This window comes from Stylophora pistillata, chromosome 5, assembly GCF_964205215.1.
Source record: "Stylophora pistillata chromosome 5, jaStyPist1.2, whole genome shotgun sequence".
NCBI classification, from domain to species: Eukaryota; Metazoa; Cnidaria; class Anthozoa; order Scleractinia; family Pocilloporidae; genus Stylophora; species Stylophora pistillata.
The window spans coordinates 21,221,324-21,245,180 of NC_142523.1; the positions used below are offsets into that span (position 1 = coordinate 21,221,324).

At 39.4% G+C, this 23,857-nt stretch overlaps 2 protein-coding genes across 3 annotated transcripts in view; one reads left to right on the forward strand and one right to left on the reverse strand.

Moving 5' to 3' along the window:
• Positions 1-15,053, reverse strand: part of LOC111338862 (uncharacterized) — a 42,541-nt gene extending 27,488 nt beyond the window's left edge. For both annotated transcript variants that reach the window (XM_088759807.1, XM_088759806.1), the window contains exons 1-6: positions 14,988-15,053; positions 14,838-14,907; positions 12,233-12,622; positions 11,199-11,285; positions 10,037-10,195; positions 1,872-2,197 (exon numbers count right to left, since the gene is read on the reverse strand). In XM_088759807.1, the coding sequence (XP_088615933.1) occupies positions 1,872-2,197; positions 10,037-10,195; positions 11,199-11,285; positions 12,233-12,622; positions 14,838-14,907; positions 14,988-15,005 (1,050 nt within the window). In that variant the 5' untranslated portion in view covers positions 15,006-15,053. The remainder of the gene's footprint in view (positions 1-1,871; positions 2,198-10,036; positions 10,196-11,198; positions 11,286-12,232; positions 12,623-14,837; positions 14,908-14,987) is intronic.
• A 2,290-nt stretch (positions 15,054-17,343) lies between these two features.
• The window catches only part of LOC111338874 (uncharacterized), a 33,848-nt gene continuing 27,334 nt past the window's right edge, over positions 17,344-23,857 (forward strand). The window contains exons 1-6 of the mRNA XM_088759782.1: positions 17,344-17,361; positions 19,542-19,646; positions 20,184-20,441; positions 20,752-20,865; positions 21,814-22,212; positions 23,052-23,333. Of these exons, the coding sequence (XP_088615908.1) occupies positions 19,589-19,646; positions 20,184-20,441; positions 20,752-20,865; positions 21,814-22,212; positions 23,052-23,333 (1,111 nt within the window). The 5' untranslated portion in view covers positions 17,344-17,361; positions 19,542-19,588. The remainder of the gene's footprint in view (positions 17,362-19,541; positions 19,647-20,183; positions 20,442-20,751; positions 20,866-21,813; positions 22,213-23,051; positions 23,334-23,857) is intronic.

Genomic DNA, 23,857 nt, shown 5'->3' on the forward strand with positions numbered 1-23,857 from the left:
GCCATCAAATTAATTCGACATAAACCCGTAGATGATAGATCAAACAACAACAAACATATGAAACATATGTATGAACTGCGGTTATGAAACGTATATGTGCACGATCCTTCGCAGTAAAGCACTATTTGAGCAATAGTGAAATGTTTTTTTCAGGTCTGATTTTTACCACAGAAACCGCAAAGGAAACGTACATTGGTCTCTGTGACACCGCTTTTAAAATGCGTTACAGGAACCACTTGTGTTCATTCCGAAACGAACGTTACAGGCATGCTACTGAACTTAGCAAATATATATGGAGTCTTAAAGATAAGGACACTAAGTTTAATATTAAGTGGCGTAAGGTGAAACAAGCTAGTTCGTATTCCAATGTAGCTAAAAGATGCAATTTGTGTTTGTGGGAAAAATATTTTATCATTTGTAAACCGCAGATGGCAAGTTTAAACAAAAGAAATGAGCTGACATCAGGTTGCAGACATGTCAGGAAATTCCTGTTAAAGAACCTAACGTTACGATAGCGCGTGCAGTATGTTGCGCGCGCATGTACACATTGTTTCGTCTTTTAAATTTTGGTGGATTGTAACCGTTATTTCTGGCAGTTGCCTGACGATTGCTTCGTAAGAGGCATGAAACTCAGAGTTGCAGTAAAAGTTCAAGTAACCTAAATCTTGAGGTATAATTATATATATATATATATATATATATATATATATAGTATGCTTATATATATATATAGTATATATATTATATATATATATAGTATATATATAGTATGCTTATATATATATATATATATATATATATATATATAGTATGCTTGTAGTTATATATATATATATATTTATAACATAACCAAAGTAAAGCGCGCGCTCTGATTGTTCAATTTAGCGTCTCCCATTTTCCGATGGGTGTACGCTGCTGACGTGAGCAAATGCAAAGACTATTTTTCCGCGCGCGCATGTTTTTTCTGATCGCGTAAGATTTGTTAAATAAAAGGGAACTCTTTAGCTACAATGTATCAATGTTATGTTATAAAACAAATGGTAAACACCACAGCGTACACTGTTGAGTTATGGATACACTTGAGAGGTTTGATAAGCACTCAAGAGGCTAGAGTCGCTCTCGGCCACTCCCTCGGACGACTATTACGCTTCTTTCGGGCTTAGCAACCTCCCGCGTGCATCCATAACTCAATAGTGTACCCTGTGGTGTTTATCATTTGCTAAATATATGTATATGTCGCAGTTTAATACATGTTTGCATCTACTATTATTTAGTATGCTTGTAAATCAGTCGTTTTTCAATACTTGTATTGCCAGAATTGATGATATTGAATGAAACCTATTATATGTATACTACTACTACTACTTCTACTATATATACTACTTGTACTACTACTACTATTGCTGCTGCTGCTACTGCTACTACTACTACTAATACTACTTATTGCTTCTGCTTCTGCTACAACCAATACTACTACTAGTGCTAGCACTAGTGATAATAATGATGATAATATTAATGACAAAAATAATGGTAAAGACGGTAACCCTTAAATGAAACATCACAAAACTTTACAGTTCATCGCTGAAAAAAAAGCCCTGCAGTATATTAGTCTTATCATTAGGAACTTTACCAGAATTAAAATCCAACTTGCAACATATACAAAGTAAGAATAAAAACCTTTACGGAGGATTTCCCAATAACTTATTCAATCTAACGGGACAAAGCCCTAATTGGTTTCTTTATACCCCATTCAAGACCCAAATAATATAACTTCTATTAAAAGCTTTTACATACTTTTGCCGGATTAAAGAGTTGCAGCTCACATACAGGATGATACCCCTAGTTTTGAAGCAAGCTTATGGCGTGCTCACCTTAAATGTCTTTCCCCCTTGTTCCGTATAATTGTACCATTCCAAACCCTTGTATTGTAAATAGTATTTTGTAACCCACTGATCGGCATCTTCTCTCCCTTGTGTCGCTATACCTGTCACCACGTTGTACCCTTCTGAGCCGAGATGGATTTGCAAAAATTGATGGGCAGCATCGGTACGAGCGACCCAACCTCCGCTGTAGGCCGATTGCCTTGTAAGGTTCAGCCTGCCTCGGCTGGCTTTGGTGTAGTTATTCCAATACGAAGTTGAATATACCGAGTGATTGGGGATTTTTCCACTCTGCATGCCAAGGGCATACGTACAATCTAAATGATTTTTTTCAAAACGTTAGTCACTGAAATATGAGCAGTCGAGCCTAGTCACGCTAGTGGCTGTACAAGACCTGGAGCGTTTTTCCAGCTGAGAGACGTGACGCAATATCGAATCGTATATCAGAACTTTCGAATGAGTGTAACAACGAACCAATAGCGACAAATCAAAGTACAGCCATCTAAATAGATAAATAGATGCAGAAGGATATGATGAGCACTAAAGCAAAAGACCATTCAAATCCCCAACAACTGTGGAACATGCTGAGCATCAAACTGAACTGAGTTTGATAATCTCAGACTGTCTGGAAAGTTGATATGCGCTTCTTTTCATTTACATTTCATTTTACATTTATACAGCGCAGACTTCTATGTAGATATATTCAGTCGCGCTTAACAGTATCGTAAGGTTGAGATCGGACGTCAGCATTTTTATCAGGCGCCTCTGGCGGCCGCTTCAGTCCATGTAGCGATCTCACTTTCCCGCTCATCCCACCCCGGGGAGGACATCCAGTGCATAATTATCTCGTGCATGGGAAATTTACGTCTCCTACCCCTAACCGCGCAGGAGACGGGACCTACGGTCTCGCGTCTTATCCAAGAAGACGCAGCCGTGTGAGTGAAGCCTCTTGTTTAAGGACACAACCTCATGCCCCAGCCAGGACTTTAACCCGGGCAAACCGACCCAGAGTCCAGTCCAGACCATTGGACTACTCACGCCTCAATAGTCAAGCAAAACCGAATTGTTCTTAACTCTTTCGGAGAAATGTGCCATTGCATATAAGAGCGAATGCGTGCAAAAATCGAACATTGCTTGGCAAAGTTAAAAAACTAAAATTCGCTGTTATTTTGCATACAAGAGGCCTTTAGAAAGTATACAATTGCTGTGGGTTTTTTTTTCCTTGAAAAAATGATTTGTTTCCGTTTTTAGTCCCGGGATCGAGTTGGCGACACCGAACATGTTTTAAATAGGTCTTGATTCACTCTACTTACGTATCAAAAAAAACTGCGCTAGAAAAAGCTATCATGGTTCCAAGTTGTTTTACAACTCGTCATAGTCTAAACACCGTGATTTCCTTAAGATTACATTAATCTCAGTATTCAAGAGAGGTTAAAAGCTTATGGCTCTCCCGAGTTGCGTAAAGCGGTAGGCGAAACACTACGGTAGTTTTGAGCATGTGCCTTTGTTCAGAATTTCGTAAGACTACGAACCATTATACTAGAGTTGATTATCTTTCAATGATTTGTAAAGTTTAGTTTGGGAAAATGAATTTGGAATTTCTCACAATATTTTGAAAATCGTGAAGAACGACTTAAAATCACGCCATCCTGCTTTGTACATGTGACCATCAAGACATGCGGGCGGATATAATGAAAATTAACACAACTCTGATGCATATAGCAAAGTAAATATAATAACGTTAGCTTAAATATTATATTCTTAGCTGTTCATAACAGCCCAAATGTGGTGTCCTGTAGACATCCGGGACTATACACAGTGGTCAGGTGACCAAGAGAGTGTGCGTGTATATGAGAAAGAGCGGGAGTTCGAAGGGTGACGCTGTGCTGTTCGAGTTATTGACCTTAGTGGCTTCTAGGAATTCTACATTTGCGACGAGGATGGTCCAAGTATGAGTGAGAAGCACTTACCACCGTTGGATTTAACCGGACTGGCTCCGCAAGTCGCGGACAGGTGGCGTAAATTGAAGGGCGCATTCGAATATTACGCCGAAGGAAAGGGCTTGTAAGGAAGACGTCTCAACTTTTGCATTTCGCCGGTATGGAAATGCAGGACATATTCGAAGACTTACAAGATCCTGGTCCTATCCCAGCGGAAGGTGATAACGCTTATAAGGTCGCTATTCGCAAGCTGGATTTCTGTTTTCGCCTCGAAGAGAACATTCCTTACGAGCGCCATGTTTTTCGTTAGGTGTCGCTACAGGAGGGGGGAGACCGCTGACTAGTTTATGGTACGCCTAAGAAAACAAGCAAGGCATTGCAATTTCGGAACGAGTTTGAACGACAACTTGAGGGATCAGCTGATTGAGAAGTTAACGGATTTTCAGCTGAAGAGGAAGTTGTTGGAACACAGGAATATTACACTGGAAGAAGCCTTAGATAAAGCTCGTGCTTGGGAAGCCGCTGGGAGACAAGCAACCAACATAACTGTGAACCAAGTGGTAATTGAAGGAGACAGCGTCAATGCAATCAGGATGAGACAAGGAAAAAGAGATGATAAGCCCAGAAAGTGCTACAATTGTGGAAGAGAGGGGCATCTGGCCATTGATAGGAGTTGTCCAGCAAAAGGAAAGAAATGTACAAAATGTGGGAGGTATGGTCATTTTGCTCTGTATTGTAAGGCACAGAGTGGTAATTATGCAACTGGAGGTAGACCGAATCAGCGAAGGAGGAATTCTGATAGACGCTAGTCTTACAATGTTAACTTCATATGATGTACGATCCTCGCAGTAGATAGCGCTATTTAAGCAATAGCGAAAATCAGACCTGAAAAAAATCAGGCATGTACGGGACTCGAACCACTGACCTCTGCGATACTAGTGCAGCGCTCTACCAATTGAGCTAACAAGCCAACTGGGAGCAGGCCGTTAAGTTGATTCGTAATAAACCCGTGAAAGTGATAAATGAGATACAATGAAATATATGAAGTTTATATATTTTGAACTGCGGTATAAGATACATATGATGTACGATCCACCCAGTAGATAGCGGTATTTAAGCAATAACAAAAATCAGACCTGAAAAAAATCAGGCCTGTACAGGATGCACTAGTATCGCAGAGGTCAGTGGTTTGAATCCCGTACAGGCCTGATTTTTTTCAGGTCTGATTTTCGCTATTGCTTAAATAGCGCTTTCTACTGCGACGATCGTACATTATATGTATCTAATACCGCAGTTCAAAATATATGAACTTCATATATTTCATTGTATCTCATTTATCACTTTCACGGGTTTATTACGAATCAACTTAACGGCCTGCTCCCAGTTGGCTTGTTAGCTCAATTGGTAGAGCGCTGCACTAGTATCGCAGAGGTCAGTGGTTCGAGTCCCGCACAGGCCTGATTTTTTTCAGGTCTGATTTTCGCTATTGCTTGAATAGCGCTATCTACTGCGAGGATCGTACATCATATGTATCTAATACCGCAGTTGAAAATATATGAACTTCATATATTTCATTGTATCTCAATGTTAACTTCGTGGGCGATCAGAACGCATCTGACAGAGAAGAGAACTATGCTTTTGCATTTGCAGTTACGGAGAATCAAGGAGAAACATGCAATGCAACCCGTCTTAAAGAAGCATTGCTGGAAGTGAATATTAATGGCATTGCAACAAGAGTACTCATTGACTCAGGGTTAGTAAGTAACCTCATAGGAATGGAAGAATATGAAGAAATTAAGGCCCGAGGCCTTAACGCGAAGATGGAGGATTGCCACAAGCGGCTGTATGCATATAGCGGAAGGGGGTTGGAAGTGATTTGCCAGGTTAAAGTTGAGATCTCGGCAGGTGATAAGAGGATAGGTTTGCATTTGGTAGTCACTAAGAGTGGAAGGTGTCTGCTGGGCCACGAAACTTCACAAGCTCTGGGTCTGCTTCGTATTAGTTCGAGCGTCAGCAGTGAATTTGTAGAGTGCAATGTCGTTGGCGGGAACTTAGCCCCAGTTCTTCAGGCTAAGTATCCAACAGTGTCTGTTGGCGTCGGCAAGCTGAAAGACTACAAACTGAAACTACACGTCGACTCAAAGGTGACACCAGTAGCTCAGAAACCGAGGCGTGTCCCACTCGCACTGCGAGAGAAAGTAACTGCGAAATTTCAGGACCACATTGCTAAGGATATAGTGGAGCGAGTAAATGGGCCGACGTCATGGGTTAGTCCTGTGGTGACTGCGCCAAAGGCATCAGGGGATATCCGGCTGTGCGTAGATATGAGGAAGGCAAATGCAGCTATCATTCATGAAAGGATACCCATCCCGACGGTGGACTAGGCGTTGAAAAATCTCAATGGCAGTACAGTGTTTTGAAATGAAGGTGTAGTCTGATCGTCCGGGTGAGTGTAGTCCTGAGAAGGACTGTTGTCGGTGGCAGTGGCTGACGTTTCGACAACCTGTGCGGAAGTCATCATCAGAGTCAAGTCTGATGATGACTTCCGCACAGGTTGTCGAAACGTCAGTCACTGCCACCGACAACAGTCCTTCTCAGGACTACACTCACCCGGACGATCAGACTACACCTTCACATGTTACCCCCGGGTTCAAACCATTTACCGCAGTGTTTTCAAAATTGGATCTTTATCTAGGATTCCACTAGATTGAACTAGATGAGGACTCCAGAGATATAACCACATTTGCCACACATGATGGGTTATTCAGATACAAGAGGCTGAGTTTCGGAGTAAAGTCAGCACCTGAGAAGTATCAGCAGATAATAAGCCAGGTTGTCTCTGATATCGGTGGGTTTCAGAACATTGCCGATGACTTGATAGTGCATGGCAAGAATAACGAGGAGCATGACAGGCATCTTCATAAAGTATTGCAGCGATTAGGGGAGAGGAATCTTACCCTCAACCCTCAGAAGTGTCAATTCAGGATGGAGAAAGTAGTCTTCATGGGACTTCTAGTGTCAAGGTACTGTATCGGTCCAACAGAAGAGAAAGTCCGTGCTTTACTTGAATCAAGCCGCCCAACCACACCAACAGAGGTTAGGAGCTTCCTGGGGATGGTCGGCTTCAATGTACGTTTTATTCCCAACTTTGCCACCATTGCAGAACCTCTACGAGCGATCTCTAAGCAGGGAGTACCCTTTTTATGGGACAGTGAGCATGAAGCGTCATTTTAGGAACTGAAACAGCAGTTAGCCAAGGCACCTGTTCTGGCATACTTTGACAAAGAGGCACATACTCGAGTGATAGCTGATGCAAGTCCGGTGGGACTAGGTGCAGTGCTAGTCCAGGAGAAGAATGGTGTGGGCAGAGCCATCTGTTACGCCAGCAGGAGCCTTAGCAGTGTAGAAAGGAGATACAGTCAGACAGAAAAAGAAGCGCTCGGACTAGTGTGGGCGTGCGAACGGTTCAACCAATACTTGTACGGCTTGCAGACCTTTGACTTGGTGACAGATCATGAGGCCTTGAAGGTGATTTACTCTAGAGGATCCAGGCCATCAGCACGCATTGAACGCTGGGTGTTGCTATTGCAACCATATAGTTACAAGGTATGTTGCGTCGCATCACGAGATAAAATTGCTGATGCCCTGTCACGTCTGACAAAGTCCAAGCGTCAGAAAAATGTCGTTATGACGATAAACATGTTCGGATGGTTGCTCTTAAAGCAGTCCCCGTAGCCATTAAAATCCAGGAGATAGAGAGTGCTTCTGCAGAGGATGAAGAGTTACAAGCAGTGCGTAATTTCCTTGTTAGTGGAAATTGGGAGGAGGGCCCACGGTCATTTTTGATGGTGCGCAACGAATTGACGTTCATTGGTCAAGTTATACTACGTGGAACACGAATTTTGATACCCAAAGTGCTGAGATTAAGGGTTTTGGAACTTGCTCACGAAGGTCACCAGGGAATCGTCAAAATGAAGGAGAGACTCAGTTCTAAAGTGTGGTGGCCAGGAGTTGATAAGGCTGTGGAACTGAAGTGCCGTGAATGTTACGGGTGCCAACTGGTCACAAAGAAGACATTTACTCCGCCTGTGAAAATAACCAGGATGCCAGAGAGGCCATGGCATGATCTAAGACTAGACTTACTTGGGCCTATGCCAACAGGAGAATATCTGCTGGTCATAGTGGATTACTTCAGCCGATGGGTGGAAGTTGACATCATTAAATCTACCGCTTCTGAGACGATAATCAAGTGTTTAGATAAACAGTTCTCCAGATATGGGGTACCTAATACCCTGAGAACGGACAACGGACCCAATCTAGTGTGCACAGAAATGGAAGAATACTTGAATGAAATGGGCAGCGAGCATAGATTGACCACACCACTATGGCCTAGGGCGGATGGGGAAGTCCAAAGACAAAATCGTTCCCACTTGAAAACAGTGAGAGTGGCCCATGCTGAGAAGAGAGACTGGAGACTAGAGTTGAATAAGTATCTTCTGGCCTACCATTCCACCCCGCACGTAACAGTTGGCCAGAGCCCAGCAGAACTGTTACTCGGGAGGAAATTGTCTACTAAGTTGCCAGAGGTTACTGATCTAGAGGAATCTGAGGACCCAGGATATCAGCAGGCCAGGGATCGCGATTCAGAAAAAAAGCAGGTTGGGGCTGACCATGCCGACAAGAGGCATCAGGCAGCAGAGAAATGCACAGGAAAAGGAGATTTTGTGTTACTGGAGAAGAGGAAGGAGAATAAATTTTCACCACATTACGAGAAAGAGCCATGCCAGGTAATAGCACGTCATGGGGATCAAGTCCAGTTAAAGTCACCTCAGGGCGTGCAATACATGCGAAACATTCAGCATGCCAAGCACTTTGTTACACCAGCTACAGAGCCAAAGGGATTGAACCCTGCAGAACCTGCAGATGTACTTTGTGAACAAGGGTGTGGACAAGGACTCACACCCAGCCTAGAGATGGGAGCCAGTGGCCCATGCTGAGAAGAGACTTATGGCAAAAAGAGAGACTTATGGCAAAAAGACCCAGTCTTGGCCACTGGGAGTACTTTATCCACGAACTCTTTCTCAGCCTGAAATACAAATGTTGTGTTGCTTTGCAAGCGAGATCAATCGTAATTTGCGCATAGTCTGTAAACGGATTCACTATAAAATGCATGGGAGCACATGGGATCACATTTGTTCGATCTGCATTTGTCGTACTCGATTACCAATCCTGCTCGATAAGCTAACAACGTTTGATAAAATGTGATCCAACACATGTTTGAACTAGTTGGCTTTATCGTCAGCCCTCGTACGGTATCCTTCAGAATTTTCAGTAAAATGTGTATTAATAGTATAAAGAGTACAAATGTTAAAAAGGTGCTACGAAGAATTCGTCGAAAACTAAGCCGGTTTTAATCGTGGCTGCAGCGACGGGCTTCTCTGTTCATGATAAACCTCACAAATGAAATTAAACAAACGGTAAAATAAAGCACTTCGAAAATTCGAGAATATCATATCCAAGTTTAGGTCAGTATATTTGCATTGCTCTTTCTACTTTTTTATTTGCCAAGATTTGTAAAACAAAAACGATTTTGTTTTTGTTAATGGTCACTCATTCACAACATGACGTGATTTTAAGTATTTTGTTGACGATTTTCAACAAATTCTTAAAAATTCCACATTAATTTCCCCAAAGTAAACTTTACATATTTTGAAAGATCCTTAACTCGGGTATTGTTATTCTTGATCCTACGAAATTCTAACAGAGGCAAATCATCGTTTATTTTCGCCTACAGTTTTACGAAGCATGGGAGAGCCATAACTTCTTTACTTCTCTTGAATACTCAGATGAACCTGATGTTTATGAAATCATGGTGTTTAGACCATAGCAAGTTTTACAACCAATTGGAAATGTGACGGCTTTTTCTGGCGCAGCAGTTTTGACAAGCGATTCAAGTGAATAATGACTAATTTCAACCCATTTTGCAAGTGTTTAGGATCGCCAAAATTGTGTCTAAGTTGAAAACGGCTTTCATCGTTTTTCTCTCGAATTAAAACATATTTCAAGGAAAAAAACACATGGCATTCATATACTTGCTAAAGGCTATCTGTAGGCAAAAGACGAGTGAATTTGATTTTTTTTAATTTCAGCTTTGCCGAAGAATTGCGATTTTGTTTGATTCTTGCACGGCTGTGCTCTTAATTCTCAGAATTTTACCTTCATAATTGTTTATGTGGCAGTTGTCGCCAGAATATCCAAACAGGCAGGTATAAGGATCAGAGTTGTTATTGCAGGTGCTACCATTCAAACAAGGATTAGAAGATAAAGGATCCTCCGCGGGAGGCATCATTTGGGGCTGAGTCCCTGACGAAGGAGCTTTAATAAAACAAATTGAAAGCCATTACAAAGGATTAGTCTAGCTGACATATATCGATTTATTATGGAATGGCTACCCGAGTGAGCAAGATGGGCTCATCCTACTCGCCCTGATCTCGCGCGAGGAAAAAAAATTACCTGGAGCAGATATACAAAGGTTGTAGTTTTTGTACAACTTCGGCGATAGAGTCGCAAAAAGTGGCAGAGGCCAGTCAAAACAAAGAAAAAAGTAACAAATCTCGTGGTTTTATTGTGCTACAAAAGCAGTTGCTCTACTTTCGCGTTTCTCGATGTAAACAAGTCTTCATTCTCGATAAAGCGCTGTTATGCAGTGTAGCATTCACATTTTGATCGGTAATAATTTATTTATTGTCGATGAAAGGGGAGGTGGTCGCCCAATCTTCCGAGCAACGAGGTTCAGGCATAAAACGCTCAACACTATCATTTTGCTATACAATAAATCATTTATTGACCAAGCTTGTTCGGTAAAGATGGCTGAGTATTAGCCTCCTTTTTTCCCTTTTTATGGACCTCGACTTCTACTTGGTCCATAAAAGAACTTGGTCGTTAAATATGCCATGCTATTCAAGCGTAAGGTTGGAATAGAGAGGGTGGACCAGACAATGTCCGTTAATGCCATCTATTTTTTCTCCATCAAAACTTTCTATTCCTACTAGGAAAAAGAGGCAAAGCGTTTGGCCACTTCTGTTAAAGTTTGACAACAATATATGGACGAGGAGCTGAGAAACTAGGCAGGATTTGAACTTGACATGTTAACCCAATATCTACCGCATGCAGATGTTGGGTTGTCGTGTCAACTTCACATGCTGCTGTATATTGACTAAATGTCCTCGACCTATCAGATGTCCATTTGTAAGTCTCATGTATAATACCCCGTTTTAATTAAGAAATATTAGGTCACGTGATGCTCTTAAACCAATCGCGTGCTAGCAAAAGTATTTGATAGATCATAAAGCACAATCAAAGCAGTAATATATTTTACCGTCCACACATTCATGTTGGTTTCCATTATCCTTCAAAACGCATCGTTTCCCGTTCGCACATTTATCCCCAGTGCATTTGTCGTCCGCTGAAAAAGAGAGGAGTTTTGTTTTTTTTAAGCACTGAATTAAATTTAAGAGCCAATTGATATTAATGCAAAAAAGGCCATAATTATCACGGAAATCACGAGTTAACGATGAAAATTGGATTACCGGTATATTTCAATGAAAACGATACACCTTGCGTTATGTCACGAGTCTATCATTATAGCAGTTGGGATAAATAATGGTAATTCAACTGAGTGGAGTGCAATTTGGACATACGCGTGATTTCAAAATCGAACAAACGCGCAATGCGAGTTCGATATAAAATCACAAGTATGATTTCAGACCAAAATTGCACTCCACTCAGTTCAATTACTACTTTATTACATCGATTTTGAAATCGCCCAAATACAGGACGTAGTCAATTCAAATATTTTATTGATGCAGTACTGAGCCGGTTTTTAAATAAAAAGTGGAACCAGAAATGCTTTTACATCTCATTTTGTACACAAAACAGAAAGACTTTAACCTCATTTGTAAAAAACTCAGTCAAGCGTACAATAATGCGATTTAGAACAAAATATGGTGCGCATCAATTAGAGCCAATCAGATTAGAGGGAACACCAGTGATTTCAAAATGGATGTAATAAATAGCTAAACGATTCGCAAATCATTTCTCTCGCTCAGAAAAGCATTTTGTTTTCACTGAGAAATATTCCAGAAGCCTAACACTACATGATTTTCGCTTACGTTCTTGTTTATACTCGTCGACCAGAACTCTCCAAGCATTCTACATCGGGAGACAAATTATGGTTTCTTGGCTATTATTTTTTGCTGGGATTATTGAAATAAGGTCACTCAACTAGCGATGCGAATCAGTCCTCACGCTTCAAAGTACAAATAAAAATACCACAAATATTAACTATGCCACAAAAGCGTGTTAGCTTATCAAGTTGACATCTCATCCAATATACAGGACAGAGAAACTTACCTATACCATTCGTACAGTAACGCCAATACTTAGACTTGCAGTTTTCCTTGAACTTGAATAGATTGTACAAGTAGAATTCACCGCAGTTTATTACTTCAAGGTCCCTTTTTGCTTGGCAACTCTTAGATTTTGTGGCTGTACAGAACGTAAGAGTAAGTTTGCCGACTCCGAATGACGGATGAGCATCTTCAAGGTAAGCTCGAATTTCTGTACCGCAAGTACCCGACGGAGGGACGTTGGACGCCAGGGCATTCCCTGCATCTCCAGAAACACGGAACCAGCCCCACTTTCCATGTAGGTCAGTGCCATCACATTTACTCAAGTCTGATTTTATCAGCCCTGAACGATCACTTTCATTCAAGAACTTGTAAGTCCCTTCGCATGGATTTCCTGCAAAAAAAAAGAATAGGAGCAGTTGAAGATCTTGCAAGCAGATTTATCCACCTCTAGCTCTGCATTTGAGTTTTCTTCCCGTATGAAGACATCTTAAGTTAATTTGAGATCATTGATTTCATTTCTGTTTTTGTAATTTCTGGAAGGATCTAAAAATTACCAATCACGAGTTCCACGAAATCTGCTGGTCAAAGGGACTTTACGTTTTCTGCGTATCAGTTCATTCTCGAGCAAAACATCTATAAGCAGCATGCAAGGCTTATGTAAAAATCACTCGTGAGATGCCTTATTCTTTAGCTGAGAAGAATGTTGGATGAAGTAAATTTCTAAGTTCGAAACTTTCTTTCGAAGCTTCTCGTGAATGTCGGCGAATGAAGTACAGAAAAAAAGCAGTTTTCTCTTGAGTGATATCAAATGATGATAAATTTGCTTTACAGACCAGTTCAAACAGGGTTTTTTTTTGGAAATTGCATAGTTTAAGTTATAACAAATAAATCTAAACTTGAGTTCCAGAAAGATTTCCGTACATTCCCATGTGCTTCATCACTGTAGAGCGCGTTTGAGACTGAGGCTCTCTGTCAGAACAGTGTTGGTTTAACCCGAGATCTTGCCCAAACTTGTAAGAACCCTGGCAATCGTCTCATTTCTGTCATTCTGATCTCTAACAGAATCCATAAACAGTTCAAATTGAACCAACTTCTTTTCAAAATTAAACTAATTTTTTTTACAAATCAAACGAGATCAACTAAAATAATTTCAGTTTAGAAAAGACTTAACTGATAAGTAAACAAGATAGCGCAGCTCCGTTTTGTCAATCTGGTACTCACTTTCATTAACCGAAATTTTATATGTGAGATTTGTGAAGTTTACAAAGCTCAGCTGGAACTTACCAGCCAGTTAAAATGTCTCAACTTTCGAAAAACGACGACCGAGTTATCCTCTCGGTACAGTTGATCCTCGATTATCCAGACCTCGATTGCCCGGATTTCTCAATTGTTCGGACTTTTTCTCTTGCCCCAGTTTTTTATGAATATTTATTAACCATAATTAACATCTGTAACCATATTCTTTTTAAAACTACAGCGTTGAAAAGCGATGTTCTCCTTTAAGACAAACTGACTTACTTCAACATTTTAGGCCAATGTAAGAACATTTTTCGTTAATTTTAATTGTTAATACACACGTGTAGAGATATTCATAGGCGACATTGAAGATGTCAAACCAAATCTTTTTTCAAAATGATCAGTAAATTTTTTGTTTCAGGATTAAATGTCGCTTTCTTAATTAAATCAGTTTTGTACTTCATTAAAATTCATATTCTCGATTATCCAGACCCTCGATTATCGCAACTACTTCGTCTATTCCCAACGAGTCCGAATAATCGAGGTTAGACTGTTTACATCTTATATGCGATCCACATGATATGCATTTATTACGGTCCGTTGCTTAAAATAACCTAAACATCCTATGGAATCATCTCGAATCACTTCTCACCATTAAAGAGTATTTTGTTTTTCTGGTAAACAGAATAAAGTCAGCGGTTGAAGGATAGGCGATATCACAAATTCATAAATCAGTATGTATTGACTCCATTCGCATGCGCTTGGCAAGCTTTGGATTTTATACGCAGAAGCTCCGTCAGAAAGTTTTTTTTTTTTTAATTTTTTCATTTCCGTTTATTGACTGATTAATTTATTGAGTGATTGATTTACTTTCACCGAAAGGATTCGCGTCTGAATGTTTTGCATCAGTCGAGTGAAATGACATTTGAAAAACTGGCGATTTTCAACAAGACTTAGCGCTATTTATAGGTAGCAGGTGATGGATATGAATAGCTCTGCAAGCGGCTGTTAGGTTTATCAAAATACTATAAAAAGTGAGATTCAGTCATCTTGACTGGTAAAAGCTTAAAAACTAATATTTTTCAACATGTGAAAATTTCAATTCTCTTCTTGATCAAAATATTTCTAACATCGGTTTTCGCTTGCCGTCTTTCATTCGTCTGCTCTAACTGAGGACCTGGCCAGATTTAAATTCTTTTGTACCTCAGAGAATATGAATTTTATCCCTTTCTTATGCCAAGATTGCTCGCCAATATTCTTTGACACGTTAGCTGTGACTAGATCCTAATAAAGTTACTTCAGATTAAGAGTTTTATTATCGTATCTAAAGATTTTAGGATAAAAACTGAATGCTGTTTCAGTACTTTTACCTTCAACACACAATGATGGCGAGTAAATCCACGCAAGTCCAATTAAACCCCAAAGAAGAGTCATGAATACCTGTCAAGTCAAACAATAAAGAGCATTAGGATGTTCTGTGAGCTGAAGTCAAAAGAGCTTTATCCGACCGGGTGTCTCACTTGAATGGAGCTTTCCATGGCTTTTGCATTTGGCTGGTATGTTAGATGAAGCAGTTTAAATCTCTAAATATTTCAGCGATAGGAAACCAAATTTGTTGATCTTCGTTTCAGCCTATCAAAGTGATGGTGGAGTAATTACATCAAGCTATAATTTAAAAAATGAATACAAAGAAAGGTCAAAGAACAGTATCAGATAGAAGCAAAGAAAGTGACTTGAAAACAAAGTCAATGTTTGAAGTTCGTACCGAGCTACGTTTTTACAATGATATATATTAAGTCAGTTTGACGTTTGCCTTAAAGAAAATTGGAACACATCAAGTCTAACATGAATTAACAAGTATTTCGCAATTCTCTGGTTGCTAGCGTAATGACGACTTTGTTTTTCCGAAATTTATAAAAACTGTAGGTGTTTGTTTTGTAAACGTATTCGATATTACCTCACGTATTAGGTCTACTTGTTGAAGTAAGCGTGGTTTTATGTCCTTAAGCCCACACAGCTATTGTAAAATTCAGTAATCGGACATAATTCCATTGGAAAATTATTGCAGAACAAGGCAATTTTTCAGGTTTAATTAACTAGTCACCGCATAACCTATTGTAGAATGTTGTTGAAACGTTTGAATTTTTAATGAAGGTTCGTTGATCTTAAAAGAAACAATTAGATTGCTTTTGAAATGTGGGTAGTTAAGATGTATAGCTAAGGAGAAAGTCACTTTGTTTCCAAAAAGTCTTTGAAAACATTTAAGCTCTATCATATGGTGGGCTGCATTTGGTTTTCTTAAGTAAAAATAATAAATGAAGTTAGTAATTTCATTTTCATAAGACCTGATGCAAATGATATTTAAACCAATATCTCCATTTTTGGGCATAAAGAAATGATCCAAAAAAATAAAAACAAAATCAAACCATTTGCCCGCTGCCTCCCCAATAAACCTCATCGTGACCTTTAAATTCCCCAGCGTAGACATATTGGGCAAACTTTCAATTTGCACCCAGTTTAATCACTCTAAAAACATGGCAGTTATACAAAGGAAAGATGAATTTGGGGTACTTTCATGCAAGCGATATACCGCACTTTCTTACGGTTACCGATGTAATAACTCGCTTTCAATGTTGGGAGAACAGATCTGGTAGTAATTTAATCTGATTGGCCAATTTGCCATTGTCGAGAGGAGTACAGAAAACGCTGCTAACGTCAACGTGTCACGCAACGGCCACGCACTGAAAGAATCGTTCTCCTTGACGTCGATAGCCGTGTGGTAAAAAAAAAAACAACAACAAAGACAAATCGACAGTGATTTGGCTTGGTCCGTACTCCTAGCGCCAGCGATATTCATCACGGTAGTGGTCAAAATTCCCACCTTGCACTTCACGGACGTAAAAGCAGTGCTAAGTGGAAAAATAAAGATCCAGTCATCTTTGAATGTTTTTATCTAACGTTACCTGTTTCAGTTCTTTTCTTCTATCATCCCAACTGTTCGTTCAAATCAGATAAAACTTCACAGGTCAAGTTCAGATTCCTTGACATCCACTTGAGCGAGAAGGAGGGAAGGAGATGCATCGCTCTTTCCCTTGAAATTCATTTTTTAGCTGCTTAACATATCTTTCTGGCTTCTGATGCTATCTATTCTATATTGAACCACCATCCTACTCGAGCGGGGAATGGGAGGGGAGGGAGGGGGAGGAGTTACATTCCCCGTTTCGTGGTTTAATCAATGAACTTGAACCTAAACGCCTAAATTTTTCTGTTTTCAAAACCTCTCCTTTCGCCTCAAGCACACCAGAAAGCCAAAGGAAAGTAGCTTAGAGTTAATTCAGCAAAATCTTGTTGATAACGAAGAGTTCCATTTTGCTCATTTAAAAAAAAAAATATTTCCCATCGAAGCTAAAATTTACTGCACCAGACTTGCAGAAAAACTTCAAAAAGACTTCGTAAGCTCTTGCGGAGTTTTTACGCGTCAGTGTTCCGGCGAATAAGATGTCTGAGTCAATGATTGGGATAACAGGTTTTCGCACATATACAGTGTTACCCGAGGCATTCTATGATTTCTTTAAAAGACCACAATATTTCTCTCATATTTCTTGATACACCGTCACGAAGAATTCTTTTCGAAAGAAGAAATCTTTTCTCCACTTTTTCCCAATTTTTTGGAACGTTGGGGTATTTGTCCTTGTGTTTTCGCATGTAGGTGTTATTTTCACAAAATTCTAGCCATATTGTGTTTTTTGATTCAGGACCATAGAAAACCTGCTAGACAAAAGTGTGATCAATAATTCAACGTGGCTACATCATAGCTGTGAAAATTTTTTCAATTTCTTCCTAATAGGAATCAAATGTTGATAGAAGACCTCTAAAAATCTAAAAATCTCTAAGGTGAGTTTGGTGAAAAATGAATGAATGTTAGATTTGATCTTTTCCAAGTGCAGGTTTAGTTAATACGCGCTATTGTAATCCAATTTAAATAAGAATTTCGCTACGTAAATATTTGCTAACAGTAATCGAATTTTGTTTGTCAATGCCTGATGTAATATAAGTAGGGTTTTGTCGAGGATTTTTCTCTTTGTCCAAACTATAAAATACGCTCAAAATCAAATAGACGTCAACACTTGAAAGAACTTAGAGTCGTGGTCGTCAAATACATCGAAGCTCCATTGACATATGTTCCTAGACATTTTTGCTTAGATGAAAAGTAATCTAGTTCCTTATCACAAAGTAGCGTGGTTTTAGCTTTCTACCAACTTTGGAGACAAAACATTGAAGATAGGATAAACAAAACGTCTCCTAATATCTGTCAGGCTAAATTTCAGCGAATAACAACCTATAAAGGCTGGAAGTTTCTAAGGAAATTGTGGTGCTGCATTGGAGGGGGTAACAAGGTAATTCGGTTATATCAACTAAGTTGAAATTGTAAATTGGCCACTGTAAAAAGTAAAAAAGCTGACGTTTCGAGCGTTAGTCGAAACGTCAGCTTTTTTACTTGTTACGGTGGCCAATTTACAATTTCAACTTAGTTGATATAAACGAATAACAACTTAAGTGTGATCCGAATTGAAATACGTTTCTAAGGCTAGCGTTACCTCGAAATCCAACAAGCAACATGCAACACCAGAAATGGAAACCTCTATTCAATTCTAGAAACATGATTGATGCACGTATGATGCAGGTTTATCGAGGCAAATAAACTTGAGTTGATCCATATGCAGTACCAACTGCCTTTAAGATGGGTCAAATTGGTTTCGATATTTTGAAACACTAGTTATTCTATGAAACGATTTCATCACACTTGATGTTGTGATTTCTTCTTAAAGAATAAAGTAGAATAAACCTAAGATTAATTAAAATTGTTTCTTAACGGTTTCAATAATGCCAAGGTTACAGTCTAATTAAGAAAAATGATAACATCTTGTTAAGAAATAATTTTGCAATTGTTCTTTTAATGCATACTCTTCATACTGTTCTCAATGCATTGCTAAGGGCGCAGACGAGAAGAATTTGTTTTACGATCAAGAACTTTTTTAATTAACTGATGATCATTTTCCTTATCTCTGTGACCTTAATGTTTTATTCAGGGTGATATTGTCGGAAGAAATTAGATGCTAGTCACTCTTAAGGGCGAAAGGGTCAGCAGTAAAGAATAAAGACAACGTTTTGCTGTTGTTACATAGGATGAGACATGTTTGTTTGTTTATGAAGCGGTAGCAGAAACATTGAAAAGTAAACATCACAGCAGCAAATGCTAGGCTGTTCGGGAATATTTTTCTCACGCAAGAGGAAAAAACTTTTTAAGGATTATAAACACAGTAGCATCCATTTGGCGCAGAAATATGCACTGATATTTTGTTTGTGGAAATTTTTCCAGAGCGAACCTCTAGAAAAACTGTGAACGTCAAGGTTATTAATTATTTATCTTGCTGTTGAGACAATCAAAATGCACCTTTATAGCGTTAAAAATAAAGCTATGTATTGTTCATGTCTTTTGTCAAGGGGTAAATAGAATACCCGTTTCATAAATGCCTCTGTCACCATCCTGTCAAAAAGAAAGCATAGACCTGTTAACGGAGAGCAGTAAAATGCAAAGTAAAAATAAAAGATACACACTTCACTTTCAAACGAAGAAATTTCTAAACCGGAAAGGTTTGAAATGTTTATATAGTTTTTTTTCGGTGAAATCTGGTATGCTTGTATACAGAGGTCTGTATTTGTTTCGCTAATCAAGGATCTCTGCGCGAGGTTTGGACCAGCACGTGTACCTTTTGATTTCTTTTCTTGATGGCAGTAATCAATGGCTCTAAAGAGTAGACTTCGCATACTTATAACGATAACGGTACTGATCAGTTGCAGTTGAAGAGAAAGGGTCCTAAGAAGGCCCTAAGTATATTTCAAGCAAACGTAACTGAAGCTTCAAGTAAAAAATTTCTCCTTCTTCAATCTCTTAAGGGTATATCATAACTTTACAATATTTATTTGAAGATATCTACTTGAGGATTGTACATGCGGTATTTGTCAAAGCATGTAAATAGTCCATGATTGTATTTTTCCCTCCTCCATTTTAGAATCTAGGGGATAAAGGAAGAAGCACCGTCTCTCAAGAGAGAGCACCATGATCACCCTGAGACTATTATGGTTGAAGTTATTGCTCGCAAATCTATGGTTTAGTGGTGAGTGTTAAGTGGTATGATACTTATGAGTAATGCGCTTAAGCTTCAGACCGAAGCAGCTATGGGAAGACTTATTTGCCAAAGTAGTCGCTAGGTGAGACACTTTTACGATGTCTCCCTCCACCAGGGAGTATATGCACGGGTACTGCAGCGGAGAGTGCTTGGGAAACCAGAAAATATGTAGGTAAAATTCTCAATATATCCTCGAATAACAAGTAAGTAAGTAAGTAAGTAGGAAAGTAAGTGAGTAAGCAATAAGAATGATAATAATAGGAGTCAAAAAACTATCTAAAAATGAAAAATAAATGGCATTGTAGACATAAAGAATTTCAATATTGTAAATAATATTACTATTGGTCAGGTAGTATTCCAATTGTATCACATATGGCTTGTAGTGTAAGTATCATTGAGTAATTGTCATAGCCATTGGTAAGCTGAGGTTTAGCAGTTCGTTTGATTTATTTAAAACAAAGGAAAACGTGGCCTACGAATAGCTCGTGTGTGTCACACTAAAACTCTTATTTCCTGTTCGTCAAGTACATTCGCAACCGCCCTACACTGGTGGCCCTCAAGGTCCAAGGCCTTACTACTTGGATGAGTTGTTTGAACCTGGATACCAGCCACGCCCGCCGCCACAGGCAATGTATCATGAGAACATGCTCAACATTCCTGCACAGATGAGGATACGCCAACAATGGAACATACCACAACCGCGCTTTCCTAAGCATTATCAGCAACACGAGCCAAACACGGAGAATGATGAGTTTTCGCCTAAGACTGTTAACATTTCCAAAGGTAAAATGCTAGAAATGATAATAAAGTCTTCATATTTACTTAGCTACCTACGTTTATGATTGATTGACCGAGACGGAATTGATCTAGCTTTGCAATTTTTATTTGTAGCTTTTTTTTGTTGTCTATTCACTATCCTGTTCTAAAATTCGGCTTGGGTTCTCTGTATATTTCTGCCTGTCCGTCTGTTTACCTCTTGTCTGAATCTATCAGTCTATCGATGTGTTTTTCTTTCTGTTTACATGTTTGTATTTTATCAAGTAATTTCAATGGCGTTAAAACTCAAATAGTAATCTGTATGATATGATCAAAGATGCAGAAATTCAAAATACGACCGCTGATCTGCACGGAAATGATACCAATCTCACAAATGATGCGAATCCTGGCGTGCAGAGCGATATAAGAGGAATTTTCAGCTCTGACAAAGGTAATATTCCTTAGATATTGTATACATTATCAATAAGCTAAGCTGGCTTCTACCTAGCTAAACTACTTCCTATATACAGCAGCAATATGCATAAGCGTGTTATTTATTATTCTAGAGGGGCGCAAATTTTCTGATAAACGGAATTTTCCCGAAATTGGCAGTAACGTCGCAATCTGATTGGCTAATTTGCCATTGTTGATATGTGTAGACAACGCCGCTCGTGTCAAAATGTCATGCAACGTATCACGCACTGAATAAAATCGTTTTATTTGACGTCGATATTGTTGTGAACCTAACCAATTGCTAGTGGTTTAGCATGGTTTGTGCATTTTTTAACAAAAATAATCGTCAACATAGCGGTCACAATTTGTTTCGGACGCACTTCACTGTGCCTGGAGAGTTCATAACATTTTTCCAACTGTGATGACGAATGTCGTCGGCGATAAGAGCCCAGAACGCACTTAAGTACTGTCAATTGGTTAATTTTACACCTCAGAATAAGTAATCAGAGATAAAGGACGCCGTGGCCATATGGCTAGTATTCTGGGCTCCGGGCCGCGAAGTTTGGGTTCGAGACCTACCATTGTGTTACGTTCTTGAGCAAAACACTTTACTCTCTCAGTGCCCATCTCCACTCAGGCTTATAAATGGGTACCGGTGATATATCAGGGAAGCCTGATTAAATGCTGAGGGATAACCTCGATGGATTGGCACTCCATCCAGGGTGGGAAAGAAGTAATACTCCTGGAAGCTTCGTGCTATGTCAACCAGTGTAAGCTCCGACTGGATAGATCGCTTAACTTAAGCTAAGACTTTCCCTTCATTAAAGGAGATTTGGTAAAGTACGCAATAGTTGTCATGATGAAGTCAAAGTCATCACCTAGTTCACAACAAATAAGTCTCCATGCAGGATAAGGGAATAAATGGTATTTTGGAACTTTTTTTCAGCACCCGTTTTGCACTTTAGCTTTGCTAATGTTAACGGAAAGTATGTCCTCGATGAAACTGAACAGGGCGCTACTGGAGCGCTCACTGGTCAGGTGACCTTGCAACAGTTCAGTCCCGTATGTGGAGGCGGGCTTCATTTTCAAAATGGAGCCTTGACAATGACCCCGAACAAACTCGCAAGCCTGATCAAGAAGGAAATGACGGTGGCTGCCTGGATTAAAGTGGAATCAGTAAGTCACGTAAACGTGATCTACGCATGCGTGGGTGGTGGCGTTGTTCATCTTTTGGAAGTGAGTAGCAAACAGGCTTCTTCCACAGGCGCTGTTCGCTGGTTATACAAGGATGAAAGTGGTCCAGGAACTGTATTTCAAGTTGAAACAGAGGCTGTAATCAGTCCAGGTTGGTTGAAAGAGTCTAAAATCGTTCCCACGCGCCAAATTTCAAGTACTTATTTCTGGGGATCTTTTCCTTCTTCCACTTCTTCATCATCATCATTATCAGCTTCTTCCTCTTGCTCATCCTCCTCCTCTTTTTCGCTTTTTCTCCATTTTCTTCTTCTTCAATTTCTTCTTTTTCTTCTTCCTCCTCCTCTTTTTTCTCCTTCTTAGTCTACTTCTTCCTCCTCTTTTTCTTTTCCTTCTTCTCCTTCAATTCTTCTCCTTTTTTTCTGTTTTTTCCTCCTTCTTTTCATCTTCTTTTTCTTCTTCATCATCCTCTTCTTGTTCTCTTTCTTCCTCAATTATTATTCTTCTTTTCCTTCCTCCTACTCTTCCCCTCCCTCTACTTCATCCTCTTATCCTTCCTCTTCTTCTTAATCCTCTTCTTCTTCTTCTTCTTCTTCTTAGTTTTCCGCTTCTTCCTCCCCCTTCTCCTCTCCTTCTTCTATTTCTGCTTCTTTCCCTTCTTTTTCATCCCCCTCCCCCAGTTATTTCTTCTTTTTCCTCTTCTTCCCGCTCCTCCTCCTCCTCTTCCTCCTCCTCTTCTTTTCTTCTTCTTCTTTATCTTCCTCTTCTTCTTCTCCTTCATCTTCTCCTTCATCTTCTACTTCTTCTTCTTCTTCTTCTTCTACTTCTTCTTCTGCTACTTCTTTTTATTTTTATTTTTTCCTTCCTCTTCCTCCTCCTTCCACTTCTACGTCTTCTTCTCTCTATTATTTTTTTCTCTCTGATTACGGCCGGATGGGTTTTGAGTTGTCAACCGAAATATTCGCCAAATAACTTCTCTTTGCTCAATTCAAGGTCCCTGGGCGCACATCGCTGCAGTTTATAACGGTGGAAAAGGAAAGCTTAAAATTTTTGTTAACGGCCGGAAACTTCTTACCTCGAGTAACGTCGCTAAAGTGAACCAAATCTCGTTGGGTCAACAAATGATTATAGGAAAGTTTCAGGACTCAGCTGCGGCCAACTCCCAAATGTACCTACAGGGAAACCTGGACGAATTTTACGTTTTCAACGTTGTAAGAGATGAGTCTCAAGTTGTGAAATTGATGGGAAAATGTGATTTTTCAACAGGAGGAGGAGGTAAGTTACTGTTCTAGAGAATTGAGTGTGACGTTTTTCCAAAATCAGAGTCACTAGCCCTAATTGGTATTTTGTAAAGGAGAAGTTTACCGTGTGTATAGGTACATGAAAAAATGTTGGCAGCCTTTTAAACATAAACACAAGCCCCTTTGATAAAAGTGAATAAAAGAGATGTATATCTGACTGATTCACTAATGATTTAGGAATCATTAAAGGCTTCCAAAGGGACCGCATTTCCCTTTAGTCAAAACATTAAGCATTGAATAGATAATTAAGGGGGCAACATTGCAGTTAGTTTATTAATGATAAAATTATGGTAACCTTAATTTCATAAAAATTCTGTTAACATTTTCGCTAATTATAAACGTTATTTAAAACAATAATGTAGCCTCCATCAAGAAAGAACAAGTATGTAAAGAAACATTTCACTTAATTTCCTTACTCCTTTACCAAGAAAATACTAATTTTTATCAGGATTGATATCGTTGTATTTGCCCTCTGCAAGTCGCCCGATGCCACCTTTC